General features: G+C 45.2%; 1 protein-coding gene and 1 long non-coding RNA gene across 3 annotated transcripts; one reads left to right on the top strand and one right to left on the bottom strand.

Moving 5' to 3' along the window:
• Positions 1-24,333, bottom strand: nt5c2a (5'-nucleotidase, cytosolic IIa). 2 transcript variants are annotated; one of them, XM_085181932.1, is made up of 19 exons: positions 24,022-24,333; positions 23,758-23,879; positions 20,104-20,142; positions 16,321-16,394; positions 14,641-14,758; positions 14,449-14,544; positions 13,744-13,835; positions 10,265-10,322; positions 10,043-10,136; positions 9,905-9,958; positions 9,719-9,802; positions 7,665-7,706; positions 7,478-7,585; positions 7,138-7,204; positions 6,457-6,627; positions 4,061-4,112; positions 3,042-3,102; positions 1,642-1,818; positions 1-1,423 (listed from the first exon to the last, which is right to left on the bottom strand). In XM_085181932.1, the coding sequence occupies exons 2-19, from the start codon at positions 23,856-23,858 to the stop codon at positions 1,196-1,198; spliced, it is 1,716 nt and encodes a 571-aa protein (XP_085038058.1). In that variant the 5' UTR covers positions 23,859-23,879; positions 24,022-24,333; the 3' UTR covers positions 1-1,195. The 2 variants fall into 2 exon arrangements, with proteins under 2 accessions (XP_085038058.1, XP_085038059.1); XM_085181933.1 differs by lacking the exon at positions 20,104-20,142 and having other exon boundaries at positions 23,758-24,331.
• Positions 7,927-10,049, top strand: LOC146504756 (uncharacterized). Its single transcript, XR_014877453.1, has 2 exons — positions 7,927-8,424; positions 9,367-10,049. It is a non-coding gene; the product is annotated as an uncharacterized LOC146504756 (long non-coding RNA).
• Positions 24,334-25,037: the final 704 nt, after the last annotated feature.

Below are 25,037 nucleotides of genomic sequence, written 5' to 3' on the forward strand. Positions count from 1 at the left end.
TGTTTGTATATGTGTCCTTTTGGCTGCTGTTACAACCAAATCTCCCCTTGTGGCACAATTAAAGGATTATTCTATTCTATTCTATTCTATTCTGTTCTGTTCTATTCTGTTCTATGTGCACATTTAACAGTAAAATCAAAACTCAGCAGCAATGTAATATATTTTATTGCAGTCATGAAAAAGCGTGTCAGCTGCAGAACAATGCATGTTATCCCCCCCCAGCATAATTCAAAATAAAAAAAGCATTTGCACTCTCTGCTGCTGATATATGACGTTTGAATAAAACATAAAAACATGCTTTCAGCTTCATGGATTATGAGATGAGTCCGTCCTATGAAAAGTCCTTGTGGGCACATCCAGGTTCAAACAGCATCCTTTGATTTGAGCTCACTTCACTCAAACTGTGACAGGAAGGAGAAGAGAAGAGCGCAGGACGAAGAACCGTCTCAGCCTGTAGCAGCACAATCACTGCAGTCGCTCGTTAGCAGCAGTCGCAGCAGCCTGGCGACCCTGAACATGCTGTTTGTCTCCCTCTCCTGGCAGTCAGATCTACGTTCTTACTTCTTACCCTGATACTTTACTCGCCCTGTTTGCCGGCGCCAGTCTTGCTCCCTCTGGCACATCTGCACCAATGCAGGGACGCTGCCCCTGAAAACTCCAGTATGCAGCCAAATTACAACCTTTAAGGCCCTCGCTGCAGCTTTATTGGTCGGACATATTTGTAGTTTCTTTAAAATCAAGGCAGCAGCATAAAAACATGACAAAAGAAAAACGCGTCACCGTGCGTACTGAACAGCAACAACACTGAGGCACTTTGAACTCCGCCCACCCCAGGAACAGCATATCTGCAACATGTTGACAGCTGAACCAATGAGAGCCCTTTCAGACTAGTCACAGGTTAACATCAGTGGAAGACCGTGATATTCAGCAACAACAAACCCAGAAATGATCAACGTGTGACATTCTCCCACAGCCGTCACAGTCCACCGTGACTGCAGCGTGGGACAAACTCTCGGTGCACAACCCCGTAAACGTGAGACCAACTGTTGATGTGATATTGCGTAACATGAGCAGGTATAAACCGTTAAAAGCAGAGCGCCGACTGTGAGCGCTCACTCGCTGCAGCTACAAATCAAAGTAAAGACAAACGTAAACATTTAAACAGGCTCTTCTGGGGAAAGGTTCACAGCCCTCCCTACTCCTCCTCTTCCTCGTCATCGTCCTCATCGTGGCAGTGGGTAATCTCCTGCGGGGCCTGAGGGAAGAAATGCGGAGGCTGGATCTCACTGATGGATCGGGTCAGCTGGTGTCTTTTGCACTCGAGCTCCTTAAAGTCGACATCGTGGCGGTTTCTCGTGGCGAGCGGCGACTCTATGTCCATGATGTTGACGTGTGTGTGTTCCACTGTGGATTCATGAGGCATCTGGGAGGGACACGGTTCAGTGAATGACAGAAATCAAGAATCACGTTCTCGTCTCTAACAATGACCCCATGATGGGGTGGGCATGATCTTTATACTCGCCATAAATGGTTGCCTAAATGTCTAACGTACTGAATCGAACCCACCGACAGACCTTTGTGTGAAACTCCTGAGAGCTTTTCGACTTACTGCGCTCACAAACACGGGTGTAGGTTTCTCACCAGCACGTGTGCAGCTCTGAACAGGTAGCTGAAGGGGTAGTAGAGCAGGTTGATGAAGGAGGCCGCGTACAGGTCAGCGTAGCGCATCACCTGGGAGGCAAACAGAGTCTGCCGGGATCCGCTCCGAAACAGGCTTCCCATCATGCCGTAACACATGTCCATGTCATGAGTCACTTTCTGCAAAGGTCACAAACATGTACAGTCACGTCAGACTCGCTGGTGCTGCGGAGTCGAAGGTTCCAGCTGCCATTAGCATCAAACCAGGATACGGAGTTCCTCATCCCAATATTACGGAGCAGGTGGTGTGATGCCGAAAACAAAACCGGTTGGTAATAGTACAGCAATATGTTGGTTACTCTATGATAACCTCCTTATTCTATTGGCTGCTCTCTTTAGAGTTCACCACAGGAGAGCATCCTCCTCTGCGTACGTCCATACCAGCTCAACCCTGCCTCTCCAAACCCCTCGGCCCGTCCGAACCCCTCGGCCCGTCCGAACCCCTCGGCCCCTCCTAACCCCTCGGCCCGTCCTAACCCCTCGGCCCCTCCGAACCCCTCGGCCCCTCCTAACCCCTCGGCCCGTCCGAACCCCTCGGCCCGTCCGAACCCCTCGGCCCCTCCTAACCCCTCGGCCCGTCCAAACCCCTCGGCCCGTCCGGACCCCTCGGCCCGTCCGAACCCCTCGGCCTCTCCTAACCCCTCGGCCCGTCCGGACCCCTCGGCCTCTCCTAACCCCTCGGCCCGTCCGAACCCCTCGGCCTCTCCTAACCCCTCGGCCCGTCCGAACCCCTCGGCCCGTCCGAACCCCTCGGCCCGTCCGAACCCCTCGGCCTCTCCTAACCCCTCGGCCCGTCCGAACCCCTCGGCCTCTCCTAACCCCTCGGCCCGTCCGAACCCCTCGGCCCGTCCGAACCCCTCGGCCCGTCCCTCTCATAATGGTTTCTAATCCTTCCCATCTGGATCATTTCTAATAAAAATCGAAGCATATTCAGCTCTGCAGCTCGTCCTCATGTCTTTCAGAGATGTCTAGTTCGGAGACCAAACCTATTGTGATTGGTCACTTAAGTTATGCATATACAGTGGCTTGCAAAAGTATTCGGCCCCCTTGAACTTTCCCACATTTTGTCACATTACAGCCACAAACATGAATCAATGTTATTGGACTTCCACGTGAAAGACCAACACAAAGTGGTGAACACGTGAGAAGTGGAACGAAAATCAGACATGATTACAAACATTTTTTACAAATAAACAACTGCAAAGTGGGGTGTGTGTAATTATTCAGCCCCTGAGTCAATACTTTGTAGAACCAGCTTTTGCTGCAGTTGCAGCTGCCAGTCTTTTAGGGTCTGTCTCTACCAGCTTTGCACATCTACAGACTGAAATCAGAGGAAGTTGTACCTTAATGCGTCTCTGCAGGGAGCTGATATCAGGCCTCTCGTTGCTGCTGCTGTCCATGTGCCTGAGGACAAATCATTTGAATGTAGTTTCCACAGCTGAAGGTTGGAATCAGGTCAGAATTAGAACATACTGCCCACTTCTGCACGTATTGTTCTGTTAACAGCTCGAAATGATTCATGGTTAAAGGCGATATAACATATTTAGGTTTGTTACATCTGTGCTGGATACCTGCAAACCTCCCAGGCTACACTGGCTCTTATATTTAACTTTGCATTTTACGCTGTGCCACTGCTGCTACAAGACAATGCTGCTGGAGGCTTGTGATTCACACTTTGTTTATCTGTTCTGCCTTTTATAACTTAAATGGGATATTATAGTTGTAAACTGCCCTTGAGCTCCCTCTAGTGGCTGCTTTGTAATATGGGTTCGGTTACTTTGGGAAAAATGAGAACGTGAAGAAGAAATAAAAGATGGCGGAAAGTGATACCGTAATGTTATCGTTCTAAGCTGATACGGACCTTAAAATGTTGTTGCCTTGGACAAGATATGTCTGTAAGTATGAGTGTCGATAAAATAATTATTATCTTTTGTTTTGTGTAAAAATGGTTCGATAATTTGTACATTTGAAAGTTTTATCTTGTTAGCTTGTTGTAAGAGTGTAACAAGCTAGTTTACAATGTTAGCTAGCTAATACAGTATTTTGTACTTTCAGTTTTACGATGGTCAAAGAGAAGGCAATGGTCAGAGGCCATTCTTCAATAAATCAGCGCAAAAAGGAAATAAGTCTGGTTATTGGAGCATCGTTATCTCGCTGTCTAGCTGGTGAAACTAAGAGACTCAGGGCGAGGACAGCATATTATCTGTCATCTGTTGTTTGCTGTGTCTGGTGGTGAAACATTCAACATTTCTTTCTGTATTGCTGTAAATATCAGCGTTGCACATATAACTTTGAGGCCCATCCGAGCCCACAACATGTTTCCTTGTTGTTTTTAAATTATAAGACAAAAGAAGCAGCTTACTTGTAAAGCTCTGCCAGAAAACAGTCCAGTGACTGAAGTTCTTCAAATAAGGCTAAAAAAACAAAACAGTGTCAGTTTATTCAGTTTCCTTCAAATAGTTATCAGTGAAATCTTTACTGTTCACACACACAGGTAACGTAGCACAGCTGAGTTACTCCACAGACCACACATCAAAGATGAACACAGTCACTGTGAATCTACAGGTTGTGTATTTGTGAAACATCAGGATACTTTTTTCATCGTGGCCTCATCGATGTTTCAGAGGCACGCGCACGACTGATCGCTGAGGTGGTGCCAAGCTGCCTCGTCAACATTTAATATGAATTAAATATTAATAATTATTCATTTTGTTTAAATGAACAAACGGTATAAAAACTTGCACTCGTACATACTTAGCAAGGGAACTGTGTGTGGTTGATTGTTCCTTTGTTGCAACGACGCTCCTTGGAAATCAATCTTAAACTGTGGGAATGTTTCCCTGCATGGAGCCACATTTGGAAGCACGATGCAGACGAGTGTGTGAGCTGAACCCACGAACATACCAAATCTATTCTGTTACTGTTTAAACTTCCAGTACCCGGGTGCTGACGCTGAGGCGCCTGCTGCACTGGTCAGCTGATATCTGACTGATCTGCCCTCACTGCCAACACGTACTTGCTGAAACCTGAACATGTGCAGAACATTATGAGTTCAGTTCTGCCTGCTGCAGCTGGATCATAGGTTCAAAGGTGGAGAATGCTGGACCGATGCTGCAACATCAGGTGGGGGGAGCATCTCCCTGGAAACAGGTTTGTCATGATTGGAGGTGATTTCAGTGCAGAGGGATGTGAAGATAAGAGCCTACACTAGGGATGCACCGATACCGATACTGGTATCGGGTATCGGGGCCAATACTGTAAAATGTGTGTGTACTCATACTCGTAAAAGTTAACCGATACCATGAACCGATACCAACTTATTTCATTAATCAGAGGGTGGCTTGTCATTTCTGTTGTAGTTTTTAGATTGGCCACTAGGGGGACATCCCGCGCTAAACAGGCACAGGGTTAGATGAGTCAGACTGGCAGCTCCAGATAAAAAAGAGAAACTGGAGGCTGCTGTAGCTAGGCTAAACAAAATGTCAGCAGTGTGGAACAGCCAACTTTAACTCAGGTTTTGGAAAAGCGAAGAAAAATGTCAAGAGAAAATCCACGGGCAGTTAAAATAACAGAGGCTCGACTCATTTTATCGCTCTGGATGACCAGCCAATGCTGGTCGTGGAAAACATAGGATTGCACCGTCTTCTCAGCATACTCGAGCTGTGATAGGAAATTCCCAACAGCCCACACATCAGGGAGATAATGGTGCCAAAACTGTCTGAAGACGTAAAGACAAGCAGTGTGTGCGCGATGTCAGTCCTCAGTTTAACGGCACAGTGGACTGATGATCCACGGGCAGATGGGGAGTTTGTTCGTCAATGCCAAATACTTTCATTATTTTGTTTGTTTGTTTACAATATGGACACTCTGCAATAATTTAAAAGTTTATTTTATTCTCAAACCTAATTTGTATTTATTTGATTCCAAACAGAAGTGTTTATTTATTATTCTGACAGCTCGAGACAGTGCCAATAGTTCAGAGATATTTTGTTAAATTACAATGTGGAGACTCTGCAATAATTTAACAGAAGTGCTGATTTTTCACTTGAGATTTTTTTGTGGTCATTTTTATTAAGATTTTATTTTTTATCGGCAGAGAATAAAATAAAACCTGTCTTCCAATTAATTGTATTTGTGTGTGTGTGTGTGTGTGTGTGTGTGTGTGTGGTAGAAGTATCGGTTTTTGTACTCTGTATCGGCAAGTACTCAGATCCAAGTATCGGTATCGTATCGGTTTGAAAAAATTGGTATCGTTGCATCCCTAGCCTACACCCAGAGGCAAACCTACGTGTCCATCGTCTGGGACCAAACTGTCATCCCAGATGACCACACCTCTGCCCCCGCACGCCCAGCAGTTCATCTGTAGACTGCAGGAGGAACGGCCTGCCCACACTCCTGACCTTCACCCTCTGAACATGTGTTCATGCCAGAGTGACCAACAACCGGTGAACATGTGAATGTGAGACCCGGGTGCAGCTGAGCAGTTGTTTTCACTCATTTGTAATCACAGAGTGATGGTTCTCAGTAAAAGTTGATTTAAAAGTTTGCAGCTTGTTCAGTTTGTTTCTGCACATTCTCACTTTGGACTCTACAAACACTTTGCAACAACAACCTCGGCAGGAACAAGCTGGCTTTGTAACGGTGTCAGACAAAAGAAAGAAATAATCAAACACACACAGTCCTCCGTCTGTGCTGCCTGTTGTAGGATAAACATGCTTATTCTTGTGTGTGTGTGTACACGTGTGGGCGCAGACGCACAGCTCTTGTCGGTCCACACATGCAGCTCCTGGGCCAGCTCAGGTATGACCAGGAACGTCCTCCAGCCCTGACGCTTCTTAGATTTGAGAATGTCACCAAAAATGTGGTCTCCGATGTAGACGATGTCCTTTCCTTTAGCACCCAGCAGGTCACAGACGATGTCCGAAGAACCTGAGATACAAACACAAGGATAGAAAAAAACACACTTCTTAAAATGACCACAATCAATCGTTTCAAAACATTTCTCACCTGGAATGTGAATTATTTACAATTTGAGCCAAAAAAGGCGAAACGTTTGCAGATGGTGACGAAGCATCAGAGGGATCGTCAGGAGGAGGCGACAGAAACGTTCACAGCACTGGATGTGTGATGGAAACCAGTGAGGACAGCCATCGAACACCAGTGACAGAGTCTGATTAAACTGAGCTGTTGTAAGGAGAGCGAGAGCTTTCCAGGAACAACCATCAGCTTCAGGTTTGGAGCTTTGACTCTGCTCACAGATGCGACTGACAGTCTCCATACGATGTTTGCACTTCTGTTCTTTATAGAGACTAACCTCTTACATTACGCAGTGAGAGTCACGGATTAAGGAACGAGCCCTTTATTCAAAAACAGGTCAGGACTGATCAGAACATCTAAACATGAGATCCTGCCCAACATCAGCAGCTCTTTTAAATTTACCTCCAGAGTAAACGATGCCGTGCTGCAGAGGTCCAGTGTATGTGCCGATCTTCAGCCGTCCTGTGCTCTGAAAGAAAGCCAACAACACGTCACATAAGCAGCATTTACTGACTTTTGTGCAAATGAAACTTCTTGCTCTCGCTCAGTGTTAGTGGGCAGCCAGCGTCTGTGGGTTAAGCTCAATATCACAGGTACTGACATGAGAAAGCAAAGCTCACAGTCGTGTGGTGAAGATCGAGCGCGTGACAACACAGGACATTATTTTTGAAACAGTACTCGTCGTCATAGTCTTATCAAAGACACGGCAACAACGCAGCTGGCTGCACTCGAGCACACTCACGGTGTCGACTTGTCGGAGCACCGTTCCTTCTCCGAAGAAGACGGGCTTACGGGCGTCTACCAGGATCAGGTCGAAGTAGGACTGCCAGGGCTGGTGGGGCGTGCCCGGCTGCAAGGCCCACACACAATAACACATCAGTCTGAGTGTGTAGTTCAAGTCAAATCTGCACATAAGCTTTAATCGTTACCTTCGGACCGTGAGGAAGGTCAAACAGGTAGGTCAGAATTTTCTGTAAGACAAGAGTTTTTTCATCATTTTGAATCCAATTTAAAATGAATCATGTTGGAAATTTTCCATTTTCACACCACAATGACCCCCCCTCCCTCCCTCCCCCCCCCTCCTCACTTACTCCCTCCCCCCTCCCTCCTCACTCACTCCCTCCCTCACTCCTCCCCCCCTCCCTCCTCACTTACTCCCTCCTCCACTCCCCCCCTCCCTCCTCCCTCCCTCGATGGACAGATCAAAACTGAAGGAAGAACTTGGTAAATGACAGAAGAGGGAAAACTGTCAAAGCCTGTGGGGATCTGAAGACGTTCGGCTCTGCAGTCAAACTGATTAACCGGGGCAGAAGGTCCTTAGACAAGAAGGTGACCCAGGATCCAAACATCACTTGAACAAAACAAATCCTCTGCAGAGGTGGGAGAACCTGCTGGAAGCATCTTAGCAGTGCTTCATTATTAGGCCTTAACTCACAGGGCTTCTTCCCTCAGCCTGCTGGGAGTCGCTCTGAAAGGATGACAACAAGCTGCTCCAGTTTAGTGACAAACACCAACACTGGTGAACATCCTGGAAACTGCTGGTGGCAGCATCTCCATGGCAGCGAGCTCAGAGCTGATGGAGCTGAAAATGTCCCAGTAAGTTTTCAGCATCAGTCTAAGGTTGTAATTACAGAGACGCTCATGTTTGTTTACGATGAGCATCCAGGTCAAAACTGCCTCCAGGCTTCAGTGTTACTGCAGACAAAGCTTTTTTTTTTCTTTTTTTTTTTTTTTTCTTTTGCCTGTCCCGTTTGGCTCTTTTGCCATCAGAATTATTGTCTAAAGGCGAAGAAAGATGCCCAACGGATTTTCTTTACCAAATTGACCATCCCAGCTTTGCCGTAATGGTCCATTTGATTCACCTTTTATTGTTTATTTTATTTTCACTTGCTGAATACGGGACAGACTTGACTGGGGGAAAGAAAAGGGAGAAAGAAAGAGGGAAAGAAAAACAGTTGAGAAGAGGGACGGGGGAGAAGGGCAAAAAACAAAAACCAACAGAATAAGCAGAAAAAAAAAACATATCTATATATATAGATCATACATATATCGATCACCTGGATCACCTGTTGAGAAAGAAAAAAGAAAACAAGCAGAAGAAAACGAGAGTAATACAATAAACAACATCACAATGATATATGGGAATATGACAGTAAATACTAAATATTAAACATTATTGTGCAGCACGTAAGATCGACAGCACAGTGAGCTTTGAGGTAGGAGCCAAAAAGGGTGTAGTTTGTGTGTGTGATCACCCGTGTGTACACCTGTGAGCATGGACGCGCTTGTTTTTAAAAGGTTCCTTCATGTAATGATCTGCTAGAGGGTGTGGGGGGGCCACAGCCCCGTCCTCCAGGGCATGAAGCAGGTATGGAGGAGATCAAGACTCCAGACATCCAGAGGCCCCCAGAACACAAGAGACCAAGGAAGACCAACAGAGGGGCAGCCGTGCCACTGTCCCAGAAAGAGCTGAGGAGAGCCCCAGATGAGGGGTCACTCAGCAGCCACGGAGCAGAAGCCAGGGGGGGTTGCAGTGACGTGCCCGTGAGCTCCGCCGGCAGCCAGCTGCGCCTGAGTGACCGAGCCCCAGGCCGAGAGGCCGAGGGCACCCCACCTCCGAAGTGGCCCAAGCGAGCCCCAGGCTGCAGACAAAGCTAATCCAGTAAGTATCTGTTAGACATCCTGTTTCTAAGCTTTGACCTCAGTTTGATGTGAATTTAGAAGAAGAACATTAGAAGTTGTGTCTTTAACAGATTCTTGTGGTTTAACTCGTTGGTGTTTGTCATCCAGCTTCAGTTTCTCTGCAGTAAAGATTTTTCTACTAATCTCTGAGAAAAGGTTGGAGATAACCTGACCTTTAGTTACACTGTGAAGAAAAATATTTATTAAACGATGCAGTAATTCGATGATGTTGTTCATGCAGCCGTCTTCTTCTTCATTCTGAGGTTTTCTACAGAAACAGATGCAAACAGCTGGACTTTACCTCTGTGTACTTATAATCACTGTTGGTGACCAGAAACACTTTGGATACTTCATTCATCCGACTCAGGAGCAGAGGAAGCTTCGCCTACAAACACATCAAACACTGAATCGTTAAAATCATTTCATTTACACGTTTCTCAACAACATGTGTCACCAACACATGCAGACTCAGAGCTGCTCCACTTACGTCCTTCACCACGTACTTCTCCAGGTTTTCAACTGTTTTTTCTTTCAAGGAGCCCTGTGACAATAAACCAGGTTACTGAGGACATTCATGGACCAAGCAGGGACTGGAGGACGTGGAAGTGGACACAGGAGTCTCTACCTTGAAGTGGACCCAGTCCACAGCATCTCGGACGTCCTGGAACATGCTCTTGTAGGACATGAAGAGGTCCCCGTCTTTGAACCCAGTCTCACAGCTACAGGGACACATTATGTTCACAGCGTTTCCATGTTTCTCAAACAATACTGTGATGATGAAACTACTGCGACATCAGTCATTAACAGATCAGAGGCTGCCCCTCACTGCCTGGATCACTCAGCCTACCTGGAGTATCTGGAGCAGTTATTGAAGAAATCCACCAGGCAGGCAAACAGGTAGGTCTCTGAGGAGAGGGAGAGTGAGTCTGCACCGTTCATTGGAAACACAAACCAAAACCAGCAGAAACACAACAGTCATTGTTCATTTTCTGCAGGATACCTGGGCATGGGTCACAGGCAGCAACCCAAGCAAAGCCCCCCGGCCTCCCTCTTCCTAGCCCCCTGCTCTAGTTCTCCCAGCCGTACAGACGGCATGTATGTAATCAGTCCAGTGTGGCTCAGGTCTGCCCTGGGGCCTCCTCCCAGGCGGACACGCCATAATGACCTCACCCCGGAGACATTGAGGATAAATACCTGCATCTCTACTCTGAGCTGAGTGACGAGCTCCTGACATCATTTCTAAAGGAAAGGCAGCCGACCTTCACAGAAGGCTCATTTCCACTGCTTACATCCACAGGCTCACTTTTACAAAAAGTGTGTGGCCATAGGTGAAAGTGGGGTCGTACATGGACCAGGTTAGTTTCATCCTCAGTGCTCATACGTGGTGCTGTGACAGTGGCAGCCTGCTGTAGTTTGCTGTGTTTGTTTGTCCCACAGTTTCTTCACAGCCGTGGCTAATCTTCTCTGTTTTTAGAAACTACATTTTCACGGTCTTCTTGATGTTTTTCATGGCGGGGGAGGGGTCACACTGAGCTCTGTGTTACGTCCACTCGGGACAGCTGCCAGCACCGTGCAAAGCAGAGCAGCTGCTGGAGCTACACGGTCATCGCTCAACTTCAAAGAAGATGGTGCAGAGGACGGAAATGCAAACCCATCAGTCATCATGAGGAATGGGAGTTCTCTGGCTATCAATTAATGAGATAAATTTAGATATAAATTTCTGTGAAGATGCCATCATGGAGAGCGGCAGGTGTTCAAAGTGGGAGGTGGCCAGGTAAGAGAGGTACTTGGAGTTTATGAACTGCCTGAGTCATGAGCTGAAAACTGCTGTTGTAGTTTGAGTACAGCTGAAATCCTGCACTCGCTTTTCAATCTGAGTCTGCTGCAGGAAAAAAGCCAGCTAACAAGTAGTCCTGGCGAGTGGGGTGAGTGGTGCACTGGTGCGAGTGGTGCACTGGTGCGAGTGGGGTGAGTGGTGCACTGGTGCGAGTGTGGTGAGTGGTGCACTGGTGCGAGTGGTGCACTGGTGCGAGTGGGGTGAGTGGTGCACTGGTGCGAGTGCGGTGAGTGGTGCACTGGTGCGAGTGGGGTGAGTGGTGCACTGGTGTGAGTGCGGTGAGTGGTGCACTGGTGCGAGTGGTGTACTGGTGCGAGTGGTGTACTGGTGCGAGTGCGGTGACACCAGCAAAGACCAAACTCACTCATGTACTGTTTACTAATGTTCCTTGCAGCCGTATTTAGAACTTTATTAGTTGTTTCACGTCTACAGTTTTTCTAACAGTGAAGTTTTCTATGAATTAACACGTCCGTCCCTCTTTCTTTGGCTGAGTATCTGTGAGGGAGCTGTGGATGTGGGCGTCCTGTTCAAAGTAATATCTGCCTCTAAATCACAGGTCTCGAACTCCAGGCCTCGAGGGCCGGTGTCCCCGCAGGTTTTAGATGTGTCCTTGATCCAACACAGCTGATTTAAACGGCTAAATTATCTCCTCAACATGTCCTGAAGTTCTCCAGAGGCCTGCTAATGAACTGATCACTTGATTCAGGTGTGTTGACCCAGGGTGAGATCTAAAACCTGCAGGGACACCGGCCCTCGAGGCCTGGAGTTCGACACCCCTGCTGTAACCAGTCAACAGTCTTTAGCCTCGTTTCTTCCATCCCTGTAACAAAGCTCAGTGTGGTTAAACTAATGGATGTTGGATGCTGACGGACGCAGCTGCACAGCATCTGCAATCACGCTCGACAGCATAAAAAGCCGTCTGTCTGTCTGTGGTGGTGTTTGTGTGGCGCTGCGAGCTGCAGTCGACTGTGTTTGTAGCAGCAGCCGTGTGAGTTAATCAAACTGTCATCGGCTCGTCGTTACACACTGAGCAGAGTCTGATGTGGAACAAGAGGCTGATAAGTAAAAGTGAGAGAGCTCAAATTTACTGACGTGTGAGCGGCTGCACCATCTCAAACAAAGCTGTCATGAATGGTCGCTGTGGCTGACACTAGTGCAGGATGAGCAGCAGCCCCAACAAGAGTCAGAGACAGACGAAGGTGGAAACAACACGATAGATGGAGATGAGGCCGCTCTAAACATCAACTCTGCTTCTTAACACAAGCTAAGATCCTACACTCACATCCAGCCACCGCTCACTCAGCTGCTCACTCAGCCAACACTACTGAACATCTTTCTTTACATACAGAGAAAGAACTGGAGATCCCCATCAGCAGCTCTGCACACATTTGGATTTGACGCGTCATAGATCAAGCAGTGAACAGCTGATCTTCAGTCTGCAGACGGGCTGATTCCTGAGGTTGTGACAGTGAACGCCCTTGTCCTCGCACTAACATTATGCACAAGTGTAACAAATTGTTTTTGGTTATTTTTGCTTTTATTTGTTTTTGAATCATTACATAAACATTTACTGCAACTAATTTATTGGGGTATTTATAAAAATCTGCATCTACTGAAAGCTTTAAAACCATCTTTTTATTTAGGTTGTTAAAGATGCAAGAATCTGTTTTTGTGTGAACTGGACCTGAGGAGATTCTGAGGACAAACATGTGAGCACATGATGCAGTACATCGAACGACCAGCAGGTGTCAGTGCTTCAGCTTCCTCACACTATCACTATGATGAGTCTTTAGATTTAAAAAAAAGATTTGCCATATAAGCTAAAATTAAACAGCAATCATTGGATAGAAACTGAAACTTTGGATTATAATATTTTAGGCAAAGCAATGATTGTTCATGAGAAAATATTCTAAAAATAAAAGATTAGAAATGCAGTGACACCAAAAAATCCACTTAAATAATGAAATGACTTCCTGAGCACCATCAGAAAACTCCAGATTTCCGTTGTGGTTGCTTCTCTTTGGATTAGACAATCTACTGATATTGATAAATATATTTGCTCAGCATGTAAACAGGATTTTGTTTGTGACTAAGAAGCTGACTCCATATGCTTTGCTTTTGTCGTATGTTTTCTAAGTCATACCTTTACTCTCCACACAAGCTTTAGCCCGACACGTGTTACATTTCCGACATTGCCTCTGACAGACTGACGACAGATGCTCCCTGTGGTTAAAACAGGCCGTCCCATCTTTAGACTGGAGCGCCAACGTGAAGCTGACCTACAAAGTCCCCGTTAAAGCTGCCAATGCAAACCCAGCTCTCACCACAGCTGTATGGGAACCAAATGGTATCTAACAGCTGGCCCACAGTCAAAGGCCTTCCCCAGGTTGATAAAGCACATGTAGTCTTTCTGCAGACATGCATGTTTTGTTTCATTATATCCTTTTTGCACAGACTGCATCAGGCTCAGGGTTGCTTCGCTTACTTACCGGGGAGGTTAAAGAGAGTGTTGAGGATATAGAAGCGGTCTGTGTCTCCACGCTGGATGAATTTGTTCGGGTACATCTCTCTGATGTCAGGTCTGAGCAGAAATAGTAACGAAGAGGCAGCAAATATAAATACAAGCATACAAACCTCACAACATTATTATCTCCCTCTGCAGCAGTCCAAACACTGAAACCAGCGTGCTTGTTAACATGTGAGTGTGGCACACGGGAAGAAGTTAGGAATACAGGGATGAGTTCAAGACGTCCGTCACAGGTAGAAAACTGCAGGCAGATTAAATCCAGTGTGCATTAGCTCAGCAGCACCATCAGACTGTAGTTTGACTGCCTGTGAAACTAATCACACTCCTGCCTCAGCTGTACTTGGAAGATGTCCACAACACCTGTATTTGAGTTTTGACCTTCAGCACAGAAAAATTAATTGGCTGCTGAAGTAGAGAAATATTAACCTGATCCACAATCACAACCTCGAAAGCACAATGACAACGTCAACAATCCCCCCGACAGGCTTAACCAGTGCACGTACTGGTGAACACTAGCGAAAGGTTTTGTGCTCTGAAGAAACACCAGCATGCAGCACTTCCTCTGACAGTCAAGTTTCAACAGTTTTTATCACCTAAGCTGAATTTAAAGACACAGAGGTTTGTATAACTGCCCAGTTTAAAGCAAAGTGGGAGTAATGGACCTTACCCCTTCAGGAAGTTGAACCCATGCACACACACCAGAATGTTTCCGTAGGCATCGACTTTGAGCAGGTTCCCATACATTGTGTCAAACACCAGACCTCTGTGAAGCACGGAAACAGGTGAAAACAAACACTTGACAGTCACCATTCGGTGCAATGGTGAAGTGCAATAATAACGCTGGGATCTGTGAACCTACCTGGTGGGGAAGGAGGGATCGTAGACAAAGTTCAGCAGCTCCTGTGGATATCCGATGGATACCAGGCGCTCCACTGTCAAGTCGAAGCCCAGGGACTCATATTCAGGAGATTTATACACTAACAAAGCAGAGAGACGAGCTCAGGTTCACAACAATCCTTCCACTACAGGACGTCATTGTATCCACCATGGAGAGAGTCTTAATCATATCTTTGGGATCTAGCTACAGCGGTGCAAACAAACCAAACTGTGTCTTCTATCGTTTAAACAACAAGCAACAAGGTCTTCTTCTGCATCGGTCATATCTCCCACGAGCATACTGCAGGCTTGATGCCCATACATTCAAACATCAAACACATTCGTGCTTCGGCAACATTTTTAGGGATCATATTTATTTAAACTCTACATAAAACGTCGCGCTTCCTGTGACTGGGTGGATATTTCCACTTGTTTCTAGCAAAACAGAATCAATAATATTCTGTTATTATTTTATAAAGTGAAAGTTAACTTCAGAGACTGATATACAGAAAATGCAAAAAAAGGAACATTTCAGGTTCCTACCATCGGTTTTGTCTAAATATTTAAATAATCCAGTAATTAAGGTAGACGCAGATAATGGCATTATCTAGAAAGTTCCTTCAGCTCAGTGCTTTAAATCCGTCGTGTTCTCTGACAGCAGATTTGCAGGTCGGCTTTTGTTTACAGCTGATAACATTCTGTAATATTCTTCTGACGATAGGCGATATATTCACACAGGCGACTTTCTGATGGGCGGGGCAACGTGATCATGCACAGACTGTTTAGACCAGCGGTCCCCAACCCCCGGGCCTCGGACCGGTACCGGTCCGTGAGTCGTTTGGTACCGGGCCGCGAGAGTTGGGACTCAGGTGTGAAATGTCTGGTTTTCAGGGTTTTCATCAGTTTTCAGCGTTATTTTGTTATCGTTTTTATCGTTTACTCGGTTTTCCTGGGTCTTTTCACGTGTGTTATGAATAAATCTTCTTTTTTTCTAGTTTTATTTTGTTGTATTTATCCGCGACACCTTAAAGGCCGGTCCGTGAAAATAATGTCTGGCATAAACTGGTCCGTGGCGCAAAAAAAGTTGGAGACCGCTGGTTTAGAACACAGAAGTCCAAACATGGAGGAACAAGCTGCCAAAAAGATACAAAGTCACCAATTTGGGAATTCTTTGACTTTAAACTGGATGAAAGAGGGAAACCTGAGGATGGAACCAAAGCGGTGCAGACGTACGGCGCCAGCGAAGGACTCAAGCACGGCTGACTTGCACGAGCATGTACGTGTCCACCATCCTGCTCAGCTGACCGCAGCTGATGCTGTGAATCACGCGGCTAAAACCTGACAAACATGCTCGTTTCGTTTGGAGGGAATATCTGACCTTCTTTTCTTGATTGTTTCAGTATTCATACAGCTATAATACAGCTTTTTTAAGATCACTGCAAGAGACATTTTGATTTTTAACTTTTTGTTTAATTTTGTATTTGTTGTTGTGTCGAGTGTCAGACAGATAAACACAGAGTGGAAAAAGAAGCCAGTTTCTCTCCCGCCATCGTTGATGGTCGATATATTCGTCCAAACCACCGCTGCACACACATATGTGGAGATAAGGAGGATGAGCTAAAATAAATAAGTGGAATTTACATTAAAGAAAAGACTCACTCACCTGCAAGAGTGTAATCCATATCAAAACCAAAACACTTGATCTTTTCCATGGCCAGGCTTCGATTAACAAACACTCTGAAACAGGAGAATCGTTCGGTCAGTGACTGCACGGCAGATGAAAGTGGAATGAAATCTAAAACAACACTGCTTACTTTTCCCACAACACACAGCTAGACCACAGTAAACAGTTAACAAATCAGTCTGCAAGCACAGAAACTACAGAACAGTGCAAAGTCTTAATGCATGACGCAGGCCGTGCTTCAGTCCCTCAGATAAACTCACGCTTGTTGTTACCATCAGCTGGAAAAGGCTGATGATGTCACCTTGCTGGGCAGGTAATGTGATGCAGGACTTTCAAATTAACATCATACGTGTGTCTACCACAAATCTGAGATCAGTTTGAATCTCAGTGATCTCGGCCTCAAGGTCAGGGGTCAGAGAAATGTCATCAGACTTTTTCTTATATAAAAACTTTTATACTCTACTCGAGCATTTAAAGCACTTTATACTGCAAGCCTCACTCACCCATCCAATTATTTCTTCTATGCCCAACTACTTTCTACTAATGAAAACATCCCTTATTACCAATCATACTACACAAAGTCATCATGCAACGAACAATTACACGAGAGAAAAGTCTCTGTTTTGACTTTCAACTGCAGAAATTTCTGCCCCTCTGTTTTTACGAAATCAGTTAAAAACCAAAACCAAAAAAACCTGGACAGTCTGAGCAGTGAGCTGGCGTGGTGGCTGTAGCTCAGGTAGTACTAACTGGAAGGTTGGTGGTTCAATTCCCATCTGTGCCAGTCTGCATGCCAAATATCCTTGGGCAAGATAATAACCCGGCTTTCCAATGCATCCATTGGAGAATGAATGTTAGCCAGAAAGCACTCACATAGAAAGAGCACAGAAAACGTTCCTGGGTAAATGAGGCAGGTTGTGTTTGAGTGCTCAGAGTAGAAAAGCGTTATAAGAACCAGTCCATTAACAAGAACCAGTCCATTAACAAGAACCAGTCCATTAACAAGAACCAGTCCATTAACTGGTTCTTACAGTTTAAGTCCAAAGAGTCGTGCTGACTGTTTTCTGTCTTTTTCTTTATCACGTAGACAAATGGGTAAATATAAACTTCTCTACACTGACAGTAGGGGGAGTTTCCGTATGTGGCCCGCGATGTAAAAGTGAAGCTATGTGGCCACTAGACTGATGGCCCATCACAGAATGGAACCCCAGCGGTTATAAGAATTAGGGCAGGACCCCCAGAGTCTACACACGGGTGGTGCAGATAAAGATGGAGGCTTGAATGAGCCTGAGTAACACGAGAGAGGCAGAAATGGGACGAAGTTGGTTGCATGAAGGCGTCTGCAAGGAGAATGACGGGTAAGCAGTGAGCATGCAGAGTAGAGGCTGACTGGCCTGAAGAAGGCGAACAGGAAGATGATTGGACCAGCGATGAGCTTTACAGTGTGAGAAGTGGAAGTGATGTAAAGCTCAGATTAGCCACCAAATACCAAACAGCAGACAAATGTGTGAGCTCATATCGTCCTCACTCAACTGATCATGTGACCTGAGCTACACCAGAAATCCAGATGTACCAGATCCAGTGTTTCCAGTTGATTTTTGCCATTGGCAGTTTGTTGGTAACACTGTTACCAGAATGTTCTAATACCAACATGTTGCATAAAGGCAACATATGACTTTAGCACATGGAAGCCACTCATATCACACAGGCTTCAGCTAACCAGCCACAAACTGCAGTTTAACAGATGAGCCAGTGGGAGCTCACTGCTGCAGAGATGAACACAAAATCCACAACAGAGAACCAAACTCATGCACATTGCCATCTAGGGCTGCCACAAACGATTATTTTTGCGATTAATCGACTAATCAGATCATCATCCATTGGATGTAAAACTACAGCTTATTGCACCAGCAGCATCTGCTCTTATATAACTATCATTAGCTTACAGCTTTAAGTGTTTAAGGTCTGTGCTAACTAAAAATAAAGACAAGATGATAGTTTATTAAATTTTAATGAAATCTGCAGATTGTTTCGGTGAAGTTTAATAAACTCCTTGCTATCTAAAATATAACAGGACACCGGAGTAAATTCTCGAGCATCTCACACTTCTGATAATCAGCTGTCTGCTTGACGTTTATTCAGCTGTGTAAAAACTATAACTTTAATCTCAGCCAAACCGATTTACTCAGGAACAAATAAAATACTAAAAAAGCCAAACAATAACGTTTTTAAGTTATCTAAGTGACTTATATATCATGTTTAACCTGAGTAGCGAAAGACGGCGGTGGGTTTGAAAACGATTAGCCGGGAGTCCGGTGTTCTCACGGCTCTAGTGAGCCTAGCCCCCGGCTAGCTATCGAGCTAGTGGGTAACAGACGTCTCCGAAAACGTCGGAGCGCTTTTGAAAATATGTGGTGTCTTGATAAACTGAGCAGATATTTGAGGTTTACACAGCTACATTCTCGCCTGAAAACATGTTAAACGTTTATTTTGTGACCCAGAAAGAATAATAAGAGTAATATTAAAACTAACTAGCTGCCGCCATTGTTGGATACTGAGCTGGGCTGCGCTATGAATTCTGGGACACAGCTTCTTCTTCTTCGGGGTTTAACGGCAGCTGGCATCCTTGTACATGCAGTGCTGCCATCTTCTGTTTCAGTCCGTTATTACACTCTTAAATCCTACTACTTATTCCTGCGTTTTTTGTGATCTTACAAAGCTTCAAACGACACGTCGACTATTAAATCAGTCGTCGACGATTTTGATAGTCGACGTAATCGTGACTAGTCGACTAATCGTGGCAGCCCTATTGCCATCAACCATTTTCAACAATCCCAAATGAAATCTTGGATTTTTCTACTTGCGGAACGTGAAAATCGGATGTTTCAGGTATTATCCAAGCAGGAATGGGAAAAATCTGAAAGACTTGATAACATTTTCCATGAAGCAGCATCCAAATCCAAATAAATGTGTACACGGAAATAATCAAAGACGTACAGATTAAAGGATGGAGATTGAAACCCAACGTCAAAAGTTTGGGGACATTGAAAACATAAAGAGAAAACAGAAAGCAATAACATGCAAATCTACTGAAATAAAACTACTGAACCCACAATTAATTAGTGCGCGTGTAGATTTTAGTTAAAAGTGCTTAAGCAGGGCACCAGTTTAGCTCAGTTGGATGAACATGCGACCATTCGACCTGCGACCCTTTGCCTCATGTCTTCCTCAGTCTTAACTTTCTCTGTCCAATAAAGCCAAAACAAATGTTTAATATAAGCACAGATAAAGGGCCGTACCAATGTGTGACTGGATTCTACTTGTAGTAGAAAGTGCTTTAAGTGATTTATCGAAGTAGACGTCTTTTTCAGGTGGTGCATATTTAGGCATGACGATGCTAAATTGTATAGTACAGCTATACCAGCACGGCAGCAGAAAGTACAGAGCTGGCCTCTCTGCAGTCGAGACGTTTCTGCTAAAAACATTTGGCACACTGCGAAATGACGACAGGTAATAACCTGTAATTCTGGATTTCAGTTCATCTGATGTATAATAATGGAATAAAAGGGCAGATGGAGAAAGAAGAGAAATGCAAATCCCACAACGAGAGCTGCTCTCTTCACAGTGAGAAATCCCAATCATTAATATTATGGAGCTCCATGAGCTGAGAGCTTCATGGACGGTCAAACCACATCACAGACATCAAAACTCAAAAGTAACGTCGTCACCATTCACAGTGTAAGTAACAATAGGACGGCATACCTCATTGCAGGATGGTTTTGAGCCAGATCCTTTGGAAAGCTTTGTAATAGAAAATACACGCAGTATTACCACAGAACTAATATTACCCTCCTGCTGCTCTCTGACTGCAGACTTTTTATCTCTGAACAAACGCAATTAGATCTGCCTTCATTACCTACTATTAGTTTAAAATGATGAACATACAAGAAACAGGCACAGCTGACATTTTAATACAGTTCTGAATACATCTGAGGAGCAATATAACAAAGCCGGGGTCCGTGGCTTTATAAGTGACACGTTTGAGACGAGTCAGTGTGTTGTTTGGTTAGAATGAGAAGAAACAGGCTTATTTCACTTTGGTTGCTTGTTCTTATCCTTCGGTCGTGCCACAGTGACATGACAGGTTGAGCTTTGACTAATTGATAAAGACGCCCCACAGTGGAAAACAGGAGCTGAGACTTTCCTTTGAACTTGTACGTTTTCCGTCTGAGTTCCTGCCTGGCTGAGAGCGCCTCAACAAAGCCGACACCAACTCAAGCAAACCCCGATGCTACAACAGCTGTGCTGGGAGACAGAGGCTCAGCATAATGACAAACTGATCAGACCTATATGCATGTTTTTAATCTGAGCTGACAGTGATTGAACTGTGAAGCTACAGTAAGGTTAATAGTCCATATGCATAAGTTATAACTATGTTATAAGGCCTTAAAAATCATAGTTATTATGCTCAACCATTATTTATTTGAATAATTAACCATAACTATTCAATTCAATGTTATTTATACAACAGTCGCCTCGAGGTGCTTTATATCGTACGGTAGACGCTGCAATAATACTGTCACGTTGATGCTGGTGGATATTTAAAGAGAACTGCTGCAATCGTACAAATCTGTAAGACGTCCACTTCTGTTTCCCTTTTTTCCTCTTTTGCAAAGACTAGATCCTTCCTGTATGAGCTCACAGCTGACAGCAGCTGACAGCACGAGGCCCTCTGTTAGAGCCAGGCTGGCACCGCTGTCGCCCTGCTGCTCTGTGTTTAACTCTGACAGAACGAGTATTGGCGAGTGCTTTTTCATTTGAGTTTGTTGGAGAAAAAAGGCATGAAATCTGTTTCTTTACATGTTTGTTACTATCTGTTTGTCCATCACACTTCCCACGTGTTCACACAGAGCTACAGAGCAGGGATCGGGATTCCTCCCATCGCTTCCACGTGCACTCGTGTTACAATCGGCTGATTTCAGTTCTTGTGCCAGAGGAAGAGAACAGCGACACAGTGTGGATGTGACCGTTACACAAAAGGACCCGAGAGCGATGGTAAAGTGCACAGACAGCACTCGGACGCTAAATTAGTCCAGAAGCCAGAGCGCCGGAGGCCCCAGCCCAGCGACCAGCCCTGAATTTGAACAGGAAACAGATGGATGAGGCTGCAACCTTCGTGTCTACCTGTTCCTGATTCTTATGTAGAATCGCTGTGACGATCACTTTAAACTGTTGTTGGCTTTGTGTTCATGTCTCAGGTTTGTTCAGTGGTAATTGTGTTACAATGTGTTTCATGTCATTTTAGGGAGACAGTGTAACGGGTTCATTTCTCCTGGGAGTAAGTAAACGACGTGCTGCATTACTTTTTAGTGTTCTGCGTAATATGTGTAACACAACAAACCAACACCGAGCACGACAAAGACGGGAAAGACCTCCAACGTGCACAAACATTTGACCACGCAGCACGCAACTCAAGCCTTTGATATGCTGCAGAAATGGCGGCGGCTCTCGAAGCAGAGCCAATGAGAACCCAATGAGAGAATCAGTGCGTGATGTTGATCAGGGATCAGAATCACTAAACTCTAATGGATTCCCATCCAGGACACCGTACACGCGTAAAATTCACTTCATGCTGAAATTTAAATGTTGCCGTTTTATTCATTCAAGTGGAAACTGTACATTAAGTACTCGTGTGTATTTTCTACCAACTTGCTTTAACTTCAGCTACAACTGTTTGAAGTTAACTATGTGCCATGTTTTTTTAAGCTGCTTAAACATATCCATTCTTAAATACTGTGCGGTGCAAAAGTCTTGAGCCAGTGCTAGTTTCGTTACGTTTTATTTCCGAGGAGCCCGACTTGATCATTTCTTAAATGTGACTTTGAACAACACTTTTCACCCATTTCACTCCCTCCAGCGTTCTCACAGGAACGTTTCAGCCAGTCAGCAAAAGGTAGCATGACTTGGCGCGGTGTCCATCTTCAAAATATTTGAGGAAACTGGACAAAAGAAGAAGTCTAAAACCCATGTGACCCGATGTGATGTCATTAAAGAATGATGGCACTGCATCCTCCCAGTCCACAGTCTCCTGAGCAAACATGCAAGTACAAACTTGAATATTTGGGTACAGAGAAAAATGGCTAAAGTCATGACACAAAAGAGTAAAAATAACAAAGTCAGCAAAGCCAAACACAGGCGCCATCTTCTAAATCTGGTCCGTTGGTCTGCAGCCACTAAATCTGCACGAAACATAAAAAGGACAGCAGCGTGCTATCGACCCAATATCTCGATGCAATAGACGTAGGCTGCCGGGGATTCCCATGATGCACTGGGTGTTTCTTCTTCACTCACTATGTATTAACAGACCTCTCTGCATTGAATCATATCTGTTATTAACCTCTGTCTCTCTTCCACAGCATGTCTTTATCCTGTCTTCCTTCTCTCACCCCAACCAATCACAGCAGATGGCCCCGCCCCTCCCTGAGCCTGGTTCTGCTGGAGGTTTCTTCCTGTTAAAAGGGAGTTTTTCCTTCCCACTGTCGCCAAAGTGCTGCTCATAGGGGGTCATATGATTGTTGGGTTTTTCTCTGTATGTATTATTGTACGATCTACTGTTGTTGTGATTTGGCGCTGTGTAAATAAAGTTGAATTGAATTGAATGGCCATGAGTCCCATTCACAGAGAGTTGGGGACGGCTACAATCACAATATTGTAAGACGGTGACAGATGTACCCTCGTGGAACGCAGAACTGGTCTTTGCAAAATACTTTTACATGTAGTCAAACTGTATTGAATTTATGTGTGAATAGTTTAAAACACTGTGTTTATGCTGTGGATTCTATATATGTAAGAACTGGCCTGGGGTTGGGAGGCTGTAGTTCAGGAGGGGCAGCAGATCATCAACTAATCAGAAGGTTGGCGGCTAAAAACTGCAGCTGTTGCCAGTCTGACTCTTTGCAGCCGGTGGATTTTCTGCATTCATAACTCCCAAGTGATCAACATCCCCAGCATCACTGGTTGGAATACTGGTTACAGTTGTGTAATACATGCTCCACAAACACATGTGTGCAACTTTAGAGTACTCACAAACAATCTTAAACTTCACACATGCATTCAGCACAGTCCCAAAACACTGGACAATGAGGTAAAAGCAGACACACAGCATCCTGTAACAGAGTGATGCTGACAGAGCACAACAAAGACGGCTGGGATCAGGAGAACAGCTCGGGAATGAAGCCCGGAAACTGAAAGAATGCAGGTGTTCACTCCAGCGTGGACTTCCAAGCTTGTCACAACTGCACACATCCTCCATGCAAATAATGCTACAGGAGAGGCTCAAGACTTTTGCACAGCACTGTGTAACTGCACATTTCTGAGCATCAGCGGACAGACTTGTGCTGCACCGGGACCATCTACCTGTGGTGAGCTTCACGACGATACTTCTTCATGGCTACGCCGTCCATGTTGGCCGGAAGAGCAGCGAAGTTCTGCAGACGGTCGCTCCATGAGGTCGTCATCTTTAACCGTGACTGATGTTTCTGTAAGAAAACACCGAGTCGTTTAAAAAGAGCGAAGCTGGATCTCTGTGTCGCACTGAGAGCATCAACGAGGACGCTTCAGCGTCTCCGTTACACCCACGGTCCCTCACGTCCTTTAACGGCGTAACGCCTCAAATCTCACTTTTTGATGATGACCCACACCCTCTCACACAGCCCTTTTCCACTATCACCCACTCGGGTGGGCTCGGTGTAGGGGCTTGTGGATTGGACTGTTAACAGCACATGCGTATTTAAACAAGAGCAGGTTCCGGTAAAGTTCAGCTTCATCTTATAGAGTAAGTTCCGTTGCTGCAGCTGACAGTACGGCGTGTAATCCCACTCCACGCACTGACAGCTCCAGCTGCATCCAACAAACTCACAAGTTGCAACAACTTCACAGACCAGACGCTGTTAAGATAAAACGCAGTTTTACACGTTATGCAGAACAATGACAAACAACTCACCGTCGTTCTACAGTTTTAACTTGGTACAGTGTATGGCGCATGCGCAAACCTTTGCAGCTGCTTCCTTTCTCTGTTGTTGTTGCAGTTTCCTTTTGCACCGAATGACTTCAGCGCCCTCTCCTGGAGCTTCTGAATACTTGGCCCGTGTGCCCGCCTCGACACCTCCGTGGACAAAAATGTACACGCACAAAATCTGCCGTAAAATCCACAAACGACAGTGTTTTTCTGCTTTTTTCATAAATCACTGAACCAACTTGAGCCCTTTTTAAAATGATCAAAGAAAATTACTTTCAGGATATTAAGCCTTGAAAAGCCTGCTTAAACATTTCAACTACTGCATTTGCATTTCAGGCCCCTCTTCTGTGGAACCAGCTTCCAGTTTGGATTCGGGAGACAGACACTATCTCTACTTTCAAGATTAGGCTTCAAACTTTCCTTTTTGCTAAAGCATATAGTTAGGGCTGGATCCAGGTGACCCTGAATCCTCCTTTAGTTATGCTGCAATAGACGTAGGCTGCCGGGGATTCCCATGATGCATTGAGTTTTTCCTTTCCAGTCACTTTTCTCACTCAGTATGTGTTAACAGACCTCTCTGTATTGAATCATATCTGTTATTAACCTCTGTCTCTCTTCCACAGCATGTCTTTATCCTGTCTTCCTTCTCTCACCCCAACCAATCACAGCATTTGGCCCC

This window comes from Neolamprologus multifasciatus, chromosome 13, assembly GCF_963576455.1.
Source record: "Neolamprologus multifasciatus chromosome 13, fNeoMul1.2, whole genome shotgun sequence".
NCBI lineage: Eukaryota > Metazoa > Chordata > Actinopteri > Cichliformes > Cichlidae > Neolamprologus > Neolamprologus multifasciatus.